General features: G+C 38.8%; 1 protein-coding gene across 1 annotated transcript in view; it reads left to right on the forward strand.

The window, feature by feature from the left end:
* The window catches only part of fam189a1 (family with sequence similarity 189 member A1), a 64,642-nt gene that overhangs the window by 28,016 nt on the left and 16,091 nt on the right, over positions 1–20,535 (forward strand). Inside the window, exon 2 of the mRNA XM_029498546.1 lies at positions 4,225–4,281. Coding sequence (XP_029354406.1) covers positions 4,225–4,281 — 57 coding nt within the window. The remainder of the gene's footprint in view (positions 1–4,224; positions 4,282–20,535) is intronic.

The following is a 20,535-nucleotide window of genomic DNA, read 5'->3' on the forward strand; positions in this document are numbered from 1 at the left end:
TCTGGCAGCAACTGACTAAAAGTTGCTAACTAACTAAAAGTTGATTAAAAGTTGCACTAAAATTACTGTTGTACGTGCTTAAAGTAATTTCTTAAAACTACAAATAGCATATAATTAGGGCCTTTTCATCTCAGAAAACAATCCATGTGCGCTATACTCTTTTTCAACTCTTAGTCTTTGCAATTGCTCTTGCATCTTAATTCACCACCTTAAAATATGTTAAAATACCAAGATATATCAGACAGATTGAAATGTGCCACAGCATTTTTTCAGCAGGTCAGTGGGTGTGTGCTACGCAGGCTTCGGTGACTAATGCTGCTAAGTATTGCATGTTAATCCTGTTCTGTGAGCAGCCAAGGAGAAAAGCCTCCAGTGACTGACACTCAGCAAAACTATGGCATGGCTCTTGCTCTCACATCATCATCACCCCACACCACACACACACACACACACACACACACAGGCTTATGCACATCCACACTTGGTTTCATACAATGCAATGAAGAAAAAGTTTGACACTCTGTCTCTGCTGCAGTGATGTTGAGTTCACCCCTGATATTTGCAAAAATGTGGCATGGCTGACATAAAGCTGCACTTCAATGTGGAATATGTTTATCCACTGACACAAAGGTACAATATAGCACTGGATTGAAGCTTCCTCCATGCGTCCATATCAGTGCCAGAGGAATCATGATATAAAAAATAAAAGAGTGAGATATGTGGTAAAAACTAACAGGGCAAGAAATTATCATTCTGGGTTTTACCTCAAATGCCTATTATATATTACAAAGATATCTGTCTAATATCAAAGCATAGTGGTTAGCATGTTCTCCCCGTGGCTGTGTGGGTTTCCTCCGGGTACTCTGGTTTCCTCCCACCATCCAAAGACATCATGTTTGGGTTAACTAAAGTGTCCGTAGGTCTGAGTGTGAGTGGTTGTTGGTCTCTGTCTGTCTCTGTGTGTTGGCCCAGTGATGGACTGCTGACCTGTCCAGGGTGGCATTGGCTCCAGCACCCCTGCAGCCCAGAAATGGCTAAGTGTTAGAAGATGAATGAATGAATCCATATTTACATTTGCAAATACACTGACTGGGGTATTATGTTGATAGGTGTGATTAGCCATTAAACCTTCTCAGCAATTGTTAATTACCGTCTCAAGTAATTAAAAATTTAAAGGTACATGGTAAAGGTAAATACAGCAAAATATATATATATATATATATAAAGTATATAAAGTATCAAAAAACTAGACTTAGAAGCTAGAATGATAATGTTGTAAAGAATAACATCTTAAAATGAATAAAGATTCATCAAGATTTCATCAAAATTAATCAACAATGAATATTTTTTTATTAAGTCTGTACTATACCTTATCCAAGCTCCTGTCTCATATCTTCTCACGGAGCTCCCAAAAGGAATAACATGATTTCATCTTCAGCCTTTTCTATCTAGGTTGCACAGTTATGAAAATGATTAGACTGAAATAGTTGGATAAATAACCAGAAAGTGAATTAGGAGGTAGGATCTCAATAATGCCTTATCACACAGTGCAGCAACTACAGACAGAGAAAGAGAGTGAGGCTTGTCATGGTGACACAACCAGGGATAGTAATATTAACCGGTTTTACTACTGACCACAATTATTCAACCATAGATTGGTGAAAACTAAAAAAAAAAAAAAACTAGTATGAATGACAACTGATAATTGTACCGTAAAAATCCAGAATAATTGTGATAATGCCATTATTTTTGTCACTATAATGGTCCAGATTCTCCACGTAGCTGAGCCTGACACCAGTATTCTGTGTGAAGAGTACCTGCAGCAACGCGAAACGAACACAGACCTCTGTTTGTTGCTGTCTTGTGCATTTTCTTTTCTTTTTTTTCTTTTTTTTTTTTTTTGCAACCAGCATCGCAGTTATATCTGAGACATTGATGCTAAATACGATCCACACAGGCTCAATCAGACACTCTTTGGCTGCTTCTTCGTGTCCCACAATGCTTCAGTGTCTCGTACATGTCATATATATATATATATTCCATGTTTGAAAAAGGTAAATGAAATACAGGCGTGAGCATACATTCACAAGTGAATGTTATTCTTCAGAACTGCCTGGACAAAAATACATTCAGCCTGCAAAGACAGCAGAACAATAAAAGACACAATGGGTGTCAGTACATCAACTAGAACAGCTACGGATTGTTTCTGGCACTCACAACAGAGCTGGGCAGTGACATAATTGCACCCAGTGGACACAGGGGGTGACATCCGTTATTCTGGTACTGTCCAAGCATGACTGCAGAATGACAGCGTACCAACAAAACAAGACGATGTGCTAGTTGTAGAATTTTTGTGCTCTTTATTTTTTGGATTTTGATGGAGTTTGCAGTCACAGCGTAACAATAAATAATAACTGGATTTTAGGGCGATTTTGGTATTTATATAGAATTTGTTGATAAAAGATAACATAACAAGACCTTTATCCAGGTTTCCATTTGTGTATCTAGCTCCCAAAAGTTCTTCTAATTTTTTTTATGTGTATGATTGTGTTTGTGTGTGTGTGTGTGTAAATGTGTGTTCAAATGAAATATTGACATCCCCTTCACCGGGTCACCAAAGTGTAGTTATATACCATGGCTGCGTGGGCACAGAGCAGAAGACGAGCTGCAGAGGTGGAATGGGATGTGGTGAGAAACTGGAACACGAAAGATGGCAAAAGAGAGAAAAGGCAGATATCAAGGAAGTCAGCGGAGAGACGCGAGGAGGGGAGCAAGATGGGGGGCAAATGTGGAGAGTGTGTTGGTGTTTAATGGAGGGTGAAGAAGGGTGGAAGACAGAGAGCGGCCATGGAGAAACAGAGCACCCAGAGTACCCTTTGTTCACACACATTTCAGTGATACAGGAATTCACACCTCCACCCACAAGCTCTGTAAAAATGCAACAACACAGCCAAGAGAGACGCGTGCTGAGAAAACCAATGGGTGTTTTCCTTTTCTTTTTTTTTTTTTTCTCTTCAAATTTAGATATAATTTGATTAGGCATCTCGTTATTAAAAAATTATATTTAAATCAAACAGACAAATCACTAGCAGATGGGATTAATAAATATTAATGTTAGTAAGGAAGCGCAGAGCTAACAAGGCAAGATGGGTCCAGATAGTTTGAATTCGTCTCAGGTAACTGGAGGACACAATTACGAAAGATTATTGGTACTGTTTGAAAAACCAGTGAAGTACCAATGTTCCCCGAGGGGCAGTCCCACCATTCATCCTGTTCTGCAAGGTTTTATGATCCACCCAAAAACATTACGATGGAATATAGGATCTTTTCTATTATATCAATATGATTAGATGATAAGGTTTAAAGGAGAACTTCTCGATTCCGTTTAAGCAAAGATATAAATGTTTGGGTTAGAATTTTAACTTTGTAAAGGTCAGAGGATGAATGTGCTGACGGTTAAAGCAAACCTTCCCTTGCACTTTTCCATAACGTTATCCTGTATTTGTACCACGCAGAAAAAAGACAAAGATGAAATCAGGACATCCGACCTAGAGGAATCAAAGTGTGCACTTTCAGCAGCCTTTGCTGTCACCAGCATCAGGTTGTGCAAAAGCTCGGAGCGGATCAGAGTAGTTTTAAATCACATGGATTCATGTTGCAGCTTCTTGAACTCTTGCTGTATTAACTACACCAAATTACAGGATCAAACTTCTTTCTTCCCAGATAAAGAACAAATAATCAGTGGAAGTTTGAACCTGTGAACCTGGGATAACTCACTGACAAAGACAATGACGAAACCAAATCCCAGCTGATGTTTATAATGCTCAACTGGTCATGTGATGATGATGATGTGATGATTTTTGTATCTACTGCAAGAAGCAAGGATTTCAATCACCCAAGAAACAAGTGCTCAGATGATCAGACAGAACATAAATGAACAGAGCAGACAGATTGAACTGCTTCATTTGGAGACAAAATGACAAAAAGACAAAAATGATGCCACCTAAGATGGTGCTAATTTAATAAACTATGTGCTCATCTTTGGCAACAGCAGGCCCAAGCTGAAGTTAAACAGTGAATGGTGTTTATGTTGGACAGTCGGGCATGACTGTACCAACTGCAGAAGATACAGTTAGAACAACTAACTGTTATTACATCGGGCTGCCTGATCATACTTGTCATCACTGATTTCTTACAGTGTCTGTTTTGATTTGTCTCCACCAGGTGCTGCTGTCTGGGCTGATCGGAGTGGTATCATGGAAGAGGCCACTCTCTCTTGTGGTGAGTGTCCTCATAACTCCGTCACTCAGCCACTAATCCAGCAACTCTGAACCAAGAGGGAGTCTTTTATTGTGAGGATGGAATTGATGGAGACATGACAATGTACTCGAGAAACATGTCCATGTGATGAAACAGGCGAATGATGCAGACGTCTTATACTGTTTTGATTTACTGAGATTCTTTTGTTACGGCAAACCACCAATCATGACATTATTCTTGCATATTATTAATATGTGCATAAATACATCTGCCATATTGTGTTTATAAGCTTGGGGGCTATTCTTGGATTTATAAAGTGCTGAGAAATACCAACCTCTGGTGATTACACCTGTGGCTGAGCAGCTACAAAAACTGAACATGGTTTCAATTTCTGGGCATGCTGAGGTTGTGTTAAATTCCCAGGATCAAAGTTCCAGTGTGTTTTCACAGCCATTGACCTGGAAACTACAGGACCAAGGTCAGTCAGAAGTCTTTGCAGTTTTTACTTTTCTTGTCTCTCTTCACATTTGAATACACATTGAAACACATTGATAATTGTTGTACTTTGTTTAATGCATTAATATGTGGCAGATGATTAAATCATTTGAAATTGGAAGAACAGCTTCTGTAAATACTGTTAATGAGGAAGATTTGGTACAAACTGACAACTCACGCAATAATGCTGCAGGCAATGTCAATGCAAACAAATCTTTTTAATAATGTAATTATTATTTATTTTCTTGATACTTACCACCCTAATTAGCATCCTGTCAATCTGAAGCAGAAAGCATCTAAGATCTTTTTCTCTCTTACTCTATGTATATCAAATTAAAGGGATATCTTTTAGAATGAGTATTTTCAAGTTGCAAGAACTATACTTTCTTGTTTAAATAAGTATTATTATTGTAGTGTAATGGCTTTGCACCTGGGTGATGAAATGTTTTTCTTGCTCCCATGAAATCCAGGAAGTCATTTGTGTGCTGAACTGGAGGCTGAAAATCAGTTATTGACTGTCTAGTTTCCTCCTTCATACATCGAAATAACCATGATGCAGCTGCATTATGGTTCCATGGAACTAAATATATTATCGCTCTCTCTCTGATGTTTCTCACTCTTACTGTCTTTTAAACTGGCAATTAAGTACAAGCCCCTGACCTACCTACCTGATAGACTTTTGCATTGTGTTAAACCAGAGAAAGAGATGTAAATCATTTTTTCTCTTGGGGATCAAAGGTAATAGCCCACCATTTAAGTGTTAGTCACAAGTGCTCTCTAAAAGAGTTGAATCCTCTTACTTTTTTTCCTTCAGAAGCATTACTAACTCTAATGGAATATTCTTGTGCCTGCATCTACACAGAGATGTCAGTCCGCAGCCACTGCTATCTTGTCTTTAGATGTCTAAAAGTTCATGTCTAGTGTGTTTTTGTGACTGTTGTTGTCGCATCAAATGTTCAATCCAATGTTCAGTCATGACAGCCAAGCTTTTTCACTTCTGGCTTCCGCCCAGTGCTGACTGGCAGGTGACTAATACACCGGTTGGACGTGTTCAGTCCTGGCAATAATGTACTAACCCATCTGCCAACTGTGGATGGGCAAAATCAATCAGGATTTGTAATAACTGGAATTTATCCAAACCTTTTAGTATGTGCATTAAAGACTGTTGGCATATTTAATATTGGTATCATTATGGTTAAGTTACTCAGTAAAGGACCAGCTGAATACTCAATTAGTCAGTGTAATAACAATTTAGCGTGCAAAGATTTCAGACTAATTGTTGTGCAAAAGTGCCAAATAATTGATTCTTCCTCTTTTTGGTGTGTGTCGATGGGGGGTCCCATATAAATGTATTGTATTCTGATTAATTAAAATCCCTGTCTATTTAAAAGTAAAGCAGGAGTAAGCCATAAGCAAACAGACACACACATACTTTGTTTATTTTATATGAAAACCAAAATGGAGTGAGCTTCTGCTGCTTCACTGGCCAACTCAATACTCCAGTCACTGTGCTACATGAACATAACCTCTCTGCTGGAAGTAACTTCTTATTGAAAAAAAAAACAGGGGAACTTTAATTGTATCAATATTCATACCTAACTCAACTCAATAAAACAAACATGCATGTTACTTTTCTTTTCTTCTCCATTATGGTTCAGTGAAATTGTGGTAGATCTTTTTGTTATTCCTCTTCCACATATTGTAGACCAAACTGTGAACTGCAATAATTTGTTATCCTTTTTTAAATGGGCCTTTTCATGGGGCCTTCAGTAAACTGATTTATTTGAGTCAGCCTCTATAAGATGTTGTGTTTATGCTGACAGTATTAGACGGAAAGACACGGGTTATAAATAGAAAATGTGAGACCTGGTATAGAGAAAAAGATTGTGAACATTGCAGTTAGGTTGGCACATGATGCCGAGTTCAATGCTTGGATGTTTGGAGAATGCATGTGTGTAAGCTAGAGTGGAAAAACAGAAGATGTGTTGAAAATGAAATTATGTCGCCCCCAATGTTGCCTTGTAAATTTCAGATGAAGGATTTATTGATACTGTGTATATACTTTAAGTGGAATAAGAAAACACATGTTTTCTTATTCCATGTTTGGAATGAATCTGCTGTGTGCACCTCCTCTGAAACTGGCTAATATAGACCATAGTTTTCTATCCAGTCTAGTCTGCTGCGTTATTGCCACAACAGATTTACTCTGAGGCAGGAGAAAGACAAGACCTGCAGTCTTCTGCTGTTTGTGATTGTGATGGATTATGTGTTTAGGGAAAGAATGAGACAGAGTTAGGAGGCAGCAAGTCCTTGTTTGCCCTGCAGGGAAACAACATTGAAAGTCTGCAATATACAGCCTCTTTCTCAGGAAGCCTGTACTGTTGTTGCTTTGTCGCCGTTATGAGTGCATATAAGCACATATAGTGCACGTGAAATACACTTCCACATAATGCTATTTATCCGTTAATTTACAGTTAATTTTATTTAATTGTAAGCATTTCCTTTTCAACACTCTTCAACAACTTCAAGCAGAGGGAAATGACAAAATTTGTTCTGTTTATGAGGTATAAGCTGGAACGCTATCAGATGATAGCTGATAGCTGTAAGCTATCAGATTCCATTTTGGCAGCCATTTTAGACTATTTGTTCATTTCTTTTGCTATAGATACATACTGTAAAATCGGCATCTTGGTCACAGTTTAGTTATGAATTTGCACTGTGGTACAGCACCATCAGCACCAACGTCAGACAAAATAGTGTTTTTCATGCAACCTGCTGTTATTCCAGTTCTAGTAATGCATGGACAGAATAGTCATAGAATTATCATTTCATTAACTTTTTTTGTTTTACCTCATCTTTATTCTCCAACCAGCCAGCTTTGTTGTTTCATTCATAAAAGAAAAGCACCATGTAGGGACCTGATATACGTATGGAGATTTAAATTATGAAGTCTTTAAGGTCAAATGGTCACTGCATTAGTGAGGTGTCAGACAGTGAGACTCTCACATGAGGAGCTACTTTCTGCTCATTTTCCCCCTGTGGAGGAAATGGAAATTGTCATTCATGAAAGAGTACAGGATTGGAGCAGGTTTATGTAGCTGAGCCATGGTCTGAATGTCACACTGCACTTTTCTGTACCACTAACTATGTATTTATGCAATGACTGAATCAGTCAGACTGTTGAGCTTGTTGAACTGAGTCTATGTAGGACAGCATTATTCACAATGATTATTCAACTGTCACAGGAACTAGATTTCTGTTTAGGGAACATAGAGCCACAAATCATTAAGACATAAATATCACAGCAACTGTTGAATGATTTGTCCTTAAATTGTACACTTTCACAGTTTCCTGTAAATGAAATATACAGACTTTGATCATCCCCCCTCCCCCGCCCCTGTTTTTTTCCTCTTGTCATTGTGAGCATGAAAGCACAGTGTGAGCAGCTTGTTAGCAGTGCAGCAGCAGATTCCCTGGTCTCTCTGCATCTTCAAAGGAAGCATTCAGGGACAGGGCTAACCTAACAACTGGATACAGCCTTTGGAACAAACTCTCTATAATCTAGGTGTGTTTCAGTTTGTGTTACTGTCAGAAAATGAATTAATTTCCACGGCTGCTCAAGCCTTCCACTGTAATGCATAAATCAGCTGAGCTACAAAGGTTTATCTCAACAGCAGCAAGTGCCAGACCTACACAGTATGCCCCAAGAATATTAAAGCTGCGTCTGTGCTGGGAATATCTGTTTCTTCTTCTCTCATTGTTTTCAATAGAAATGAGAAGTTGTTATATGTTCCCAAGAGTGTTTCATATAGCAGTATGCGCTCTTCGACAACACTTGAAAAAATTGCCATGACCATAGACAGGGCAGATGTTTCACCTGGGTCACATCTGTGGTGGTGCAGACTCCAGAGCATCCATTAACCTTCAGAGTGATGGGCTTGACACAGAGCATGTTTCTGGCCTGAAATTAGCAATGATATCCTTTCTCTTCACCATCATATTTCTTTTCCTGTGATTATTATCCTCCTCGTAGTTTTTAAAATCACTAAAACCACCTCTTACTGCTTCCACTGGATACATGAACTTTCACATTTTCCACATTGGGGGCATTAGTTACTGACAGGGGTGCCGGCATGATGTCCTGCTATTTTCAGGGATTACTTTGTTATAATGTGTAAATTTTGCTAACTTTACAATTCAATTAACTTTATGATTCAATATTTCCCCACCATTGTACTTTAAAACTGTATTTATATATCCAGGGTGGACACAGCTTCAGATTTGTCACCAAAATATCCAAAACAACATGTTTATTTTTAGAGTAACAAATCACCAGTGGTCATTGTAGAAACGAAAGGTAACAGAGTCTGCAAATGGACTTTAAATGGGTTATTTTACCATTCCAAACTGACAGTTGAGACCATGCTATTTAACCACCATTTTTGCAAAATGAAATTATGTTTTTTGCTCTCATCTCTCATACTAAAACCTAAACCACTCAGCCGCATGTGCTCTCCACGCCTTCGGATGTTTAGCTAATGATGTACACAGGAATAGCACATCCTGATCATAACTGTAAACTTTCCATAATGATCTCAAAAGTATAGTGAAAGGTTTATGAGGATGCGCTCTGTGACAGCCTGTGACGCTAACAAGCCATAAATATGACAGAAAGAGAGAGAGAGAGCATCGTGGGGAAACGCCCGTCTCCCTACTGGTGGAATAAAGGTTTATAAGCAAACACCAGAACAACAATAAAAATCTATATATTCAGGGTATGTGTGACATTTTTAAATGATCCAATTGTAGAAGTGATGGAAAGGTTGTACATTAGACCAGTTTAGGAGGTAATGTTGGATCAATTTTGCCTTGGAATAGTCTGACATTTTTGATAGAGACCTAAATGGAGAAATTAATTCTCTAATAAGGAGTTAAATATCCAATTAGGTGCATCCCTTACCAACGAGCTCTCTAGCAAGCATGCGTGTTTAGTTGTGTGTGTGTGTGCCCACCTCCATGATGCCCTCTGAGGGCATTAAATGTTTAATTCATGAGTAGCTAACCAGAAAGTAAAGCACAATGAGAAGCTGCAGCTTCTAGTCTTCTGTGGTTAGTTTGTCTTTTGATCATAACAGCATGCAGGGGATCATTTAAGACGGTATTGCTCGTAGTATGCTGTAAATATAAATACAGAACGAGGTTGTATTATGATTGTATGGCTGTGCATGCGTGAAAATGAGGGAGCAGCCTTATTTCTACGATCTGCATGGTTTGTGTGTGTGTGTGTGTTTGCGAGGGTAGAGGATAAATGGCTGCAAAGTTAAGTTTTTAGTTATTGTGTGGATAATGACTTTTGAATGACCGTTCAGTCCTCATTCCACAGTGAGAACCATCCAAACATTAGTCGAATTGGACCTTTTTCAGTTGTGAGGGTTTATATGATGATTGCATGTCCAGAAATCGGCTTTCCGAAAATAAGTAAATGGTAAAAATCTGATACAGCAAAATGACAACATTAGTTTTTCTTTTAAGTCAGTACCTTAAACTACCTAAAACTAAGACTGTAAATTTAACATGTTGAGCCACATCCACTCATGTCAGAGTGTTTGTGAACTTTCCTCTTTGCCAAAATACAATACAACTGATAGTGTTAAATGTGGGTGTGTATGTTGGCTTATTGCTCTGACTCCTGACAGATGATGCTGGACTCCTCCTGAATTCTAGATCACATTGATTTTTTTCACCCATTTCTTTTGACTTTTTCTGTGAAAGAGCCAAAACCCATTTTAGTGTTTCTTGGTTTCTAGAAAAAAAATTGCTAGTGTGTAAGGCAGTGTTTGATGTAAACAGATTAGACATATGATGCCAGGCGGTATTCCCTTAAATTTCCTCTGGCTGGACATTTGTGAAAAATGGACATTTACACACCCACCACTATGATACCCTCCAAGGCTCTTAAATGTTTAATTCATAAGTAGCAAACCAGAAACTAAAGCACAATGAAAAGCCGCAGCTTTTAGTCTTCTGTGGTTTGTTTTGCTTTTTATCAAGATGATCACGCAGGGGATTATTTAAACCGGTGTTGTTCATAGTATGCTGTAAATATCAATACAGAATGGGATTGCATCATGAGTGTATGGCTGTGCATGTGTGACAATGAGGGAGCAAACTCATTACGCTTATCTACATATTAGAAGTGTGAGTATCCAGGTATGATAATCATTATCTGGATCTGAATTTTTTTGGTCTTGTCACGAGCACCTGAATCCTAATACAGCCTCAAACATCAGAAAATTTCCATTCAGCTAGTGTCAAAGAAAGCTGATCATTGTGAACGTATGAATGTCATCATGAGGTTGCCCATTATTTACACCCATGTTTTATTTGTCAGACCATTGAGCTGGGCTGAGTCTCAACAATGATCAACATAATAAACCACATATCTATCCCTGCAGTTTCTGCACTCTAGACTTCATTTATCCATTTTTGGTATCAATCATTTTTTGTTTCATTTAAAAAAAAAAAAAAAAAAGTAATTATACTTAAAAGTCATTTCACTTTATCTTTAACTTTAATTACCTGCTGTCTCTACTGAAAGAAAATATTGAAATTCTTTGTAGTCAGATGCTTTTCACCCCAACATCTATCACCTCCTGAGCAGAAAGCAACTTCAGACAATTAAAACAAAGCGCAAGCTGAGAACTGCTGTGAACTGAAGATTGACCCGAACTTCCACTTTCTGTTCCCACTGACATTTGTAACTCATTAACATTGGTAATATTCACAACTAAAAATCCACCCTTGGAAAAACACATTTCATATGCTACCTAAATAAATGCCATGTCTCAGCAAAACCATTACCTTAGCACACAAAATAAATAACAGCAGCACACAAACCTGATGGCTGTGAAAGGTTTTTGACAATAGAGATCAAGCAGAAAATGCCCCACCGTTTCTCACACTGACTTAATGCTGCTTTATTAACCTACAATGTTTTGGACGGCTAATCTCCATCAGAAATAAAGAGGAGAGGATCTGGTAGCATTTATTCATTCATTCATCTTCTACCGCTTTTGCAGGGTTCTGGAGTCAATCCCAGCTCACTCTGGGTGAGGGTGGGGTCACCCTGGACGGGTCACCAGTCCATCACAGGGCCAACACACAAAGACAGACAGAGACCAACAACCACTCACACCTACAGAGTCACTAATTAACCTACAAATGCATGTCTTTGGATGGTGGGAGGAAACCCACGCAGACACGAGGAGAACATGGAAACTCCCCACAGAACCGAACTTACCACTTTGTTGTTGTGGGGCAACAGCGCTAACCACTATGCTGCTGCTACTGGTTGTGGTAGTCTTTTTTTATGACTAAGGATATACATTTTTGATATTAAGCATAGGGGTCCAATATAAATTTATTTAATTCTTTATATTTTCTCAATCATCAGCCTTTTTCAACATTTTCTTATTGATGTAGCAACTTATTATGAGTATTTGTAGTATATAACTACCTGATCATGTTGACTGCTTCTTCTGGTAATGATAAGAAAAACAAACTACGGACATATTGGCAAAACTCTCAGGTACACTATATAAATGTGCTGTAACGCTTTGCCGTATAATTGCTGAAGGCCCATCAGACTATAAAATGAAATTTAAAGCAGGAAGTGAAGATTTTATTTTTATGTGCTGTTATCCAGTTAAATCAAAATTATAATCATTCACAGCATACAGTAATGATAAAACCTTAGCTCATGAGAGCACACACATGTAATCGTGCTTTTCGTTCAGCTATTGTAGAGCATCACAAGTGGGATTTGCTCTCCTCCCTCTCCTGTCACATTACTTCCAATCTCTTTCTCCAGCAAACAGTTATAGCTGTGTGTGACATTGCAGCGATTGTGTTTTGGGCAAATAGATGTATTAGAGACAGGGTCCACCAGTTTATATTCCATAGTTGACTGAACAACTAGTTCTCTGCGGTCACTTGTCAGGGATTCGAGACGTAATTGTAGTTTGCACACAATCATGTCAGCCATATTTCACAGCTGAGTGAGTTGATATTGCAGTGTGTGACCATTGCCTCCCAGCTGCAGCTGCCTTATAGATGCTGAAGACTCACCCAGTGCTGTACTGTAGTCTTGGTCTGGGTGTCAGTCCAACATACGTTTGACCATCGATGGCAAGGGGAGGCATGGGAATAAAGAAAAGACTGGAACGCCATGGTGTACCCCTACTGTGTGTACTTCCACACAACAACACTAACTTTTGCATTATCCCAGTGGCCATCTTAATCTCATTAGCCTCTTTCTCAGCAAACAGTTCTGACATCACAAATGGCAAATAATATTAAACAACAAGGAAGGATCAGATCGTTTTTAGACTGGTGACGATTTCTTCAGTTATCCATCTATCTGTCTGCCATTTTCACAATATCACAGAAGCATCCCAGAGAATTTATTCAAACTTTAGATCATTTATAACAACAGAGAGCATTTTGTCCATTGTGGTGTAGTTTGACAAAGAAAGCATACATAAAACCATATCCTGAACAGTGGAGAAGGCAAACCAAGGAATTGAAGACAGAGAGTAGCTGCATTGCTGTACTGATTTGATTGTGTACCTGTGGATGAACACATACATAGTGTATGTATGTCTTATTTTGAATGTATTTCAGTAGAGTCTGTGTTTCCATAACATGAGCTAGATTCTACAGCAGTTTCATCAAGCAGACTTGTGTGAAGGAATATACCACATTGAGGGCTGCTGCAGTGGGAAGGTGGCATGGTATGATTAGCAACATAGACTTTCACCAGATCCCTCACTGACTGTAGAAATTCAAAGCTGGAAATGCTGAAAGTGAACAAATACTCCGTATACCCACCCAGAAAGCTCCCAATGTCAATGCACCCACTCTAAAAAATATCAGCATAGTTCATGCACTTTGTTTCTGTGAAAAATGGCTACTGTAAATATTCTAACATCACATGAAACCAAATAGTGTAGTCTATTGCCTGGGATAAGTTTATTAATAAGCAGTAGACTGAGAGTGTTTGCTATACGGAGTGCAATTCAGTGTTATCATGGCTCACCAGGTGGAGCACAGCCTATCATGCCCGACTTTCTTGTCTCACCAACCCAGTAAAACCCAGTTCACTTGAGATGCTGCTATGTGCCACCTTCTGTAAATGTGGAGCTGTGAGGTATGTAAAATGCTATGTAAAGACATTATGCTCTAAAACCTGCTGATTCCGTATCAGCCTCTATGTTTGGACTTGTGTGGGCCTTTTCTGTCTCCCTCCTCCTTAGAGGTCTGTCATTCCCCGACCTGACCCAGATGCAGAGGTTTTAGTGGGAGATGTAGCCTACTGCCAACAGAGATGGGCCCCACAGGACCACCTGTCAGGAGCTGCTAAAGGAAAATACAGAGACCGAAACTGTGTGTGTGTGTGTGCGCAATACAGACTGACAGAGATGAAAGCAAAAGTGCATGTTTGTGTGAACGTGTGAACGGAGGAAGACTGAGTGAAAGGTCTTGTTTAGGGGTGGAGAAACTGTACAAAGAAAAAATGCAGGAAACTTTGCATGACTTCAAGCCAAAGGGTAGCTCTTGAAAATAGCTTTTGAGTGGGATTACTCCCATTCAAATGCTGTATGTAGGATTTTATAATTTGATGGTTATCATTTATTTTCATCTCTTCTTCCAGAGATGGCAGAAGGCCTTTTACATAAAACTTCTATTTTACTCAAGTTCCCACAGACCTGTGAGATTGATGCTTCAGGAACTTCTATTGATCCCTTTTCCGGTCACATTTTAAATGGTTCAGGAAAGATAAATAGTGAAACATGAGAATATTTCTACGACTGGTTTGTAGCATTGATGCAATGTGACTACATGGCAAGAGGACAAAGGCAGAGGCAGAAGCTTTAGCTTTGTTTTGATGAATTTTCCTTGGTCCTGAGCCAAAAAAATATTAACTGTTGCTAGGCAACATCCTTTTGAATACTTTCAGTATCCTTAAATCTTAAGATTAATGTTGGCTTGGCGTGGGCGTTTTTCTAAATGTCTATCTCTTTCTAGTGAACAAAAGTGATGTTCAAATGAAATTTCACCCTCGATGCTACCTACAGACTGAAAGTACTGTATTTAGTGTTGTATTTAAAGCTGTTTATTGAGAACCATTATGATAAATTTGGTTAATTAAATGTTACAAGAGTAAACAGACGTAGGTCAAACAGTCACGTAAAGTAGACTAGTTTTCTGCTGCTCAAGGCTGGCTGCACAAGTTTCAGTGTGTTCTCCAGGAGGGTTTTCCCTCTGGTCACAGTTTTCCTGCCACCTCTGGTCAGTTTGCATTAGCGCTGCAAGGAGCACACAAGGGCATGCAACTTTATAATTTGGACTAAAGATACTAAAGGTTCTTTATATCCACTATTGAAGTAGAAATATAACAGTATCACTATATGATTCTTTTTTCAACCCCTGTCAACATTTTTAATGATTTAATGTGCCGTGTCATGGCTAATGTCTTAATGTTTTAATGTTTTAAGATTTTACTTGATATTGTGTTACCTGTATGTTAAACTTCCCTCTCAAGCAATGACATTAAGCAACCTGAATTATCTTATCAACCAAATAAAACAGAGGTACAATGTTTTTGGCTCCACATATGAAAAGATCAAACAAGTCCCTCTTCTGTTTTCCTATACGGACCAAAAGCTGTCTCCCTTGAGGCAATGCTCAAAAGCTTTTTAAATCCAGCTGTCTCCTTCTTTGTGTTGAGTCCTCTCCCTTGATTATGACATTGCCTCCCAGCACATAAAACCACACACACATGCACTCACACCGATAGCAACCATCTCTCACATGTGCCCAAAATGACGAGAAATGACAGGTGAGGGACTGGGAAAGAGCTCTGTGAGAGAAATCCTGGGCTGAGAGTGAAAGAGCACAGTTGGCTCAGTGAACAGGAACCTTTTTGGTCGAGATAATACCCGATGAATGATATCCTCCCCTAAGGCACAGAAAAGCAGGAAGTGTGGCTCTATATTAATTAGAATATGAATTAGATAGTCTCCCTTATCTGATGGCTAGTTGGCGCGAGAGTGGCACGATCCAGGCAGCAGTAGCAGCAGAGGTGTTGCAGCTAAGTTAAAGTTCAGGTCACGTTGCTCTCTTTCAGTCCTTAACAATAATAACTTTTGTACCTAATATGGTAATTTTTACTTTGGTAAATGTAGAGCAATCATAGTAATAAAGTAACACAAAATGACAAGAGGCAAAACATTGCCCAAGACTTCAATACAAGAACTTGTTTGCAAATACTGTATACCAATATGCAGAATAAATTGAATATTTATGTTTCATTGGAAAATGGTTTGCAGAACACTGATTATGTCTGACCTTTGAATTTAAAAATAGAAATACAAAACCTTTATATCTGTGGGGAAGTGCTGAAAGGTCAGGATAATATATATATATACATATATATGAAAACATCAGGTAATAATTTTAGATTTGCGTTTTTATTTATTTTTTATTTTTTATTTTATTTTCTTATAGTTGCGTGTCATCGCATTACATCTATGGCTTCAACATCCTTGGTTGTCGCTGAACTACGACAAGCAAAGAGCATATTAGTGCTGCTGCACTTCTATGTATCTGCTAGCACCAGCTTCATTTCATTTCATTTGTCTCATTATAGCAAGCCCCCCCCCCCCCCCCCCCCCCCCCACACACACACACACACACACACACACACACTAAGAGCTAAGGGGGCAGGAAAGAGTAAGCATCGGCAGCTTGTTTTGGCCCTTTAGAGGTCAGTGGTTGATTAAAATGTTGAAAATTGGAGGTTAATCAGCTCCTGACCTGTCTGGCTGATACTGTCTTTTGTTGTCTGGTTTAATCAATAAGTGTGAGCACTGGCATAGAGATGAACTCTATCTTTTTACACTCTTACTTCCCTGGCCGTTTGTCTGACTACCTAATATCTGTCCTTTCCTCGTCAGGATGTTTGGAAGTATGAGGCTTTACTTGATGTGAGGAGACCTGTTGTTAAAAATGCCAGAAGGTTAAACTTGTACGATGTATTCTTTCACGATGCACACCTGCTCTCTAAGCTACATTTCTCATCTGGCAATGAAATGTGTTGGAACTCTAGTTCCACATGATGTCTGTAACTACAGGAACTAATCCATCACATCCATTGGAGACTGTGTCTCCAGTGGATGTCAACCTGCTGTCAACATGACTGCACATCAAAGCCTTGCGAGTCAACTCTCCTTTCCTGGTCTGCCTGTACAGAAAGTGATCCAAAACCACCCCTGATGTTAACATGACTGCACTAGATATAATCTGTGAGAAGAAAAAAAATGCCCTTATCACTGGTTTTAATGCTGTGATAGCAGTTGTATGCAAAGTTCACTATATGAAACATCACTTCTTAATGCTGACAGTGTGCAAGAGTCCAAAATATTTCTTTCTTTATTTTCCTGTGATAATAGTTGATTTTTCATCTCAGGTGTCCTGTTAAATGGGAAACATGATAAACAAGGCTTCCTTAAAATGCAAATGTCTTGTGAATGAAATCTTTTGCAGTTCCCCTGGTAAATCATATAAAGAACACCTGCTCAGCTACTTACTCAACTGAAAATATTTACGTTTGTAAATTTTGTTCAAACCGTAGATAAATCGGCGATGTGCGCTTTCATAGATTTCCACCTCTTCATCTTTTTTTTTTTTTTTTTTTTTTGACGTCTGCACATGTGTGTCTGTATTTCTGAATACCTGCACATGAAAGGCAGTTTAAACTGACGTGTGTGCCAGTGGTGAAGCTGTTCCTCAGCAGTATTGAGTCTGTGGAAGTCATTACATCTGGTTTAGTGCAATATCCCCAGGGTTCTACTGATGAGAGTTACTATCAACACCTTCGATGTTTATTTGGACCGGCACTGAACCATGGGTCACACAACTCCCATCACTACTAATCCTGCTGGTGAAGTCCAAACACACATGCACACACACACACACACACACACGGACACATGCATACATAAATATTCTCCATATTCCCCATGGAACAGAAAGGTAGAAAGTGGCCTCAGTTACCAATGAGACCTAATGAGAACCAGCTGTTGCTGCTCTGAAAGTGTTTTTTCTTGTCTGTTTATAAAGTCATTGGGATGGATGCCAGGAGAATCACTTTGTGTTCTTAGCTGATTGTGGTTTTACCCCCGAGTTTTGTGTGTGTCAATGTATTTTTGCAATTCCAAAAGCAGCAGCACAGTTTACCAGATTTGGAAGTTTTTGATGCCATTATATCAAATTGCTTCCTCTTGGTAAGTATTCACAAATAATCTCTCACTGTCCTCAAAGTGTCTTTTGTTCACAGATGTTTCTGGGCTCTGAGGGGGCCTGAGGACTGATATACAGTATCAGAGGGAAACTGAAACAGTGGGTTTTTGATCTGCTGAGCAGCAGGAAAAACATTTCGTTCCATCTCTTGTGGCTGTGGCATAATTGAAAATAAATAGCGTTGTGTCGCAGTACTGCTGCAGACTAAATACTAATTTGTGCCACAGTCAGAAGAATTTCACACTATTTACAAATCCTCCTTTTGAACAATTTCCCTGTTAACTGCCTTATATTTGGTTCCTGCCCCCCGAGGGTTATACCCCAGCTATAGGTCATGAGGATTTTTCAAAAGGCCTATTTAAATGTTGGCATATCTCAAAAACCTAATCTGCACATGAGTGTGTATAAAATCTACAACCAATTGTACTTTAAGCTTTAGGCTTCACATTTCTGATAAAATATTTATAAAGTTCTGCTTAAAATACTTCTGAAAATGGCAGCTGGTGATGGATGACGCTAAATGAGAATTAAATATCTTTATATCTGTATTTCTTTTTTATATACATAACTTTTTTTATAGACTCAAGACCAAAATATATAGTGCAATTGAAAGTGGTATGAAGGGTTTTTTTTTTTTTTTTTTTAGATGTTTGTTTTTGTTTTTACACAAACCATCAATTCCCACACTCCTCTCCCTTCATAAAAAATATCTTTGTATTTCTGGTTGGTTTATATTGAATAAATGAAAGCCTTTTTCTACTTGCTGGTACATCAGTCAATTTTTTTTTTTTTTTCCAGTAGGTGCTTATCTCTAATTCGAGCATCTTCAAATAAACAGAGCTTTAGAATAGAGAGAAGACGTGTATGAAAGACAAATATGCATGACGTCCATTTCTGTGATGCGTTTTAGACAATTTCGTGGGAGTCTGTTGGAATTTAGAGCAGATTGTTAACATTGCTTAGCAATAAACTAGAAAGAGGGAAGCAACTCTCCTGGATCTATCCAAAGGTAATGAACCAAAGCTCACGGACTGAACAATAAATAAAGACATGTGTACTAGCTTCTCCCACCGTGCCTTTCCTGACGTATTGCTGTATTTCTTGGCCCATCAACGCCACCTGGGGACCAGTGGAATAGAGTGAGATTCATCGCTTGTTCATATACTTGTGTACTTTAGAACTCACAAACTCACCCCTAAAAATATTGTTGCTTATCATTCCAAAAACTTCAGAGCATCTTTAGGATCATGTCCATGTCAATGCATCTACAAATACCTCTACAGGCATGAGCCAGATTTTCCCTTACAACATACATAGCTCATCCGAAACATCACCCCTTTTCTCTGCAGGCTGAAAAACGGCTGCAGCTGGATGAAGGATAGGAAAAGGCAAAGCTAAAGACAAATGACTCTCACCTCAGTGACAGTTATGGAGAATTACAGTGATACACCTAAACCCTAGGTCTTATATTGTAATCTCTGACTGTGTGTCTTGGAGATGGATGGTGATTGTATTGTGGTGAATTGTCCTCCACAGTGAGTGCTAAACGATATGATGATGACACGCAGCGTAAATCAGGCTCAGTACGAACGAATGGCAGGAGTGTAGCTTTTGTGTGTGTGTGTGTGTGTGTGTGTGTTATTTTTCCTATTTGGCATGCAGAGGGCAGCACAGCAGTAATTAATGAGTAGCAGCTAAACGGTGCTATGAGATCCTACATGGTAAAAATAAGGCATTGGTGTGGGGCCATGCGTGACAATTGGCTCAGCAGAGCAAAACCTATGTGGGTGACACACAGGTGACACCCACGTCTGGAGAGGACGGATTAAGGGGAATCATTTGGGGACTTTTTGGTTGTATAAAATTACAAATTTTCTAATTGTCTTGATTCAAAGCCAATAAGTTGGTGGCACAGGCTTTGTTGCTTTGTTTGACAGAAATTCAAAAAACAGTTATACAAATGCACAAAGAAAATGTCCTTTAAATGAGCATTGTATTATGGCAGCACACTCCAGCAGAGGAGCTTTCGTAAAGAGGTGTTTCTCCTCAGTTGAAAGTACATATTGTATCTGCCTGGCTCAGCTGTCAACAAGACAAATCTAGAGAAGGCGTTTTCAGTGTCACCTGTTTTTGTGTTACAATCTGGCTGTTGTGATACTTGTCAAATAGCATTATTCATCTTAAATGGTGGTACTCCAAACTGAAGCAATGAAACTGTTTTCAAGCTTGTTCACTACTGCAGAGCAGCACTGTTAATGATGACAGCCACATTTGGTAATCAATACTACGTGAGTAAGTATGAATGGTACAGCAATGGTCTGTCTCTGTGGAAATTTTGGAACCACTGATGACAATAGTCCCCTACAATGCCAAAGTAATTTTCACTCTAAAGTATCATCAGATTGTCCTGAAAAATAA

Source organism: Echeneis naucrates, chromosome 3, assembly GCF_900963305.1.
Source record: "Echeneis naucrates chromosome 3, fEcheNa1.1, whole genome shotgun sequence".
Classification (NCBI taxonomy): domain Eukaryota; kingdom Metazoa; phylum Chordata; class Actinopteri; order Carangiformes; family Echeneidae; genus Echeneis; species Echeneis naucrates.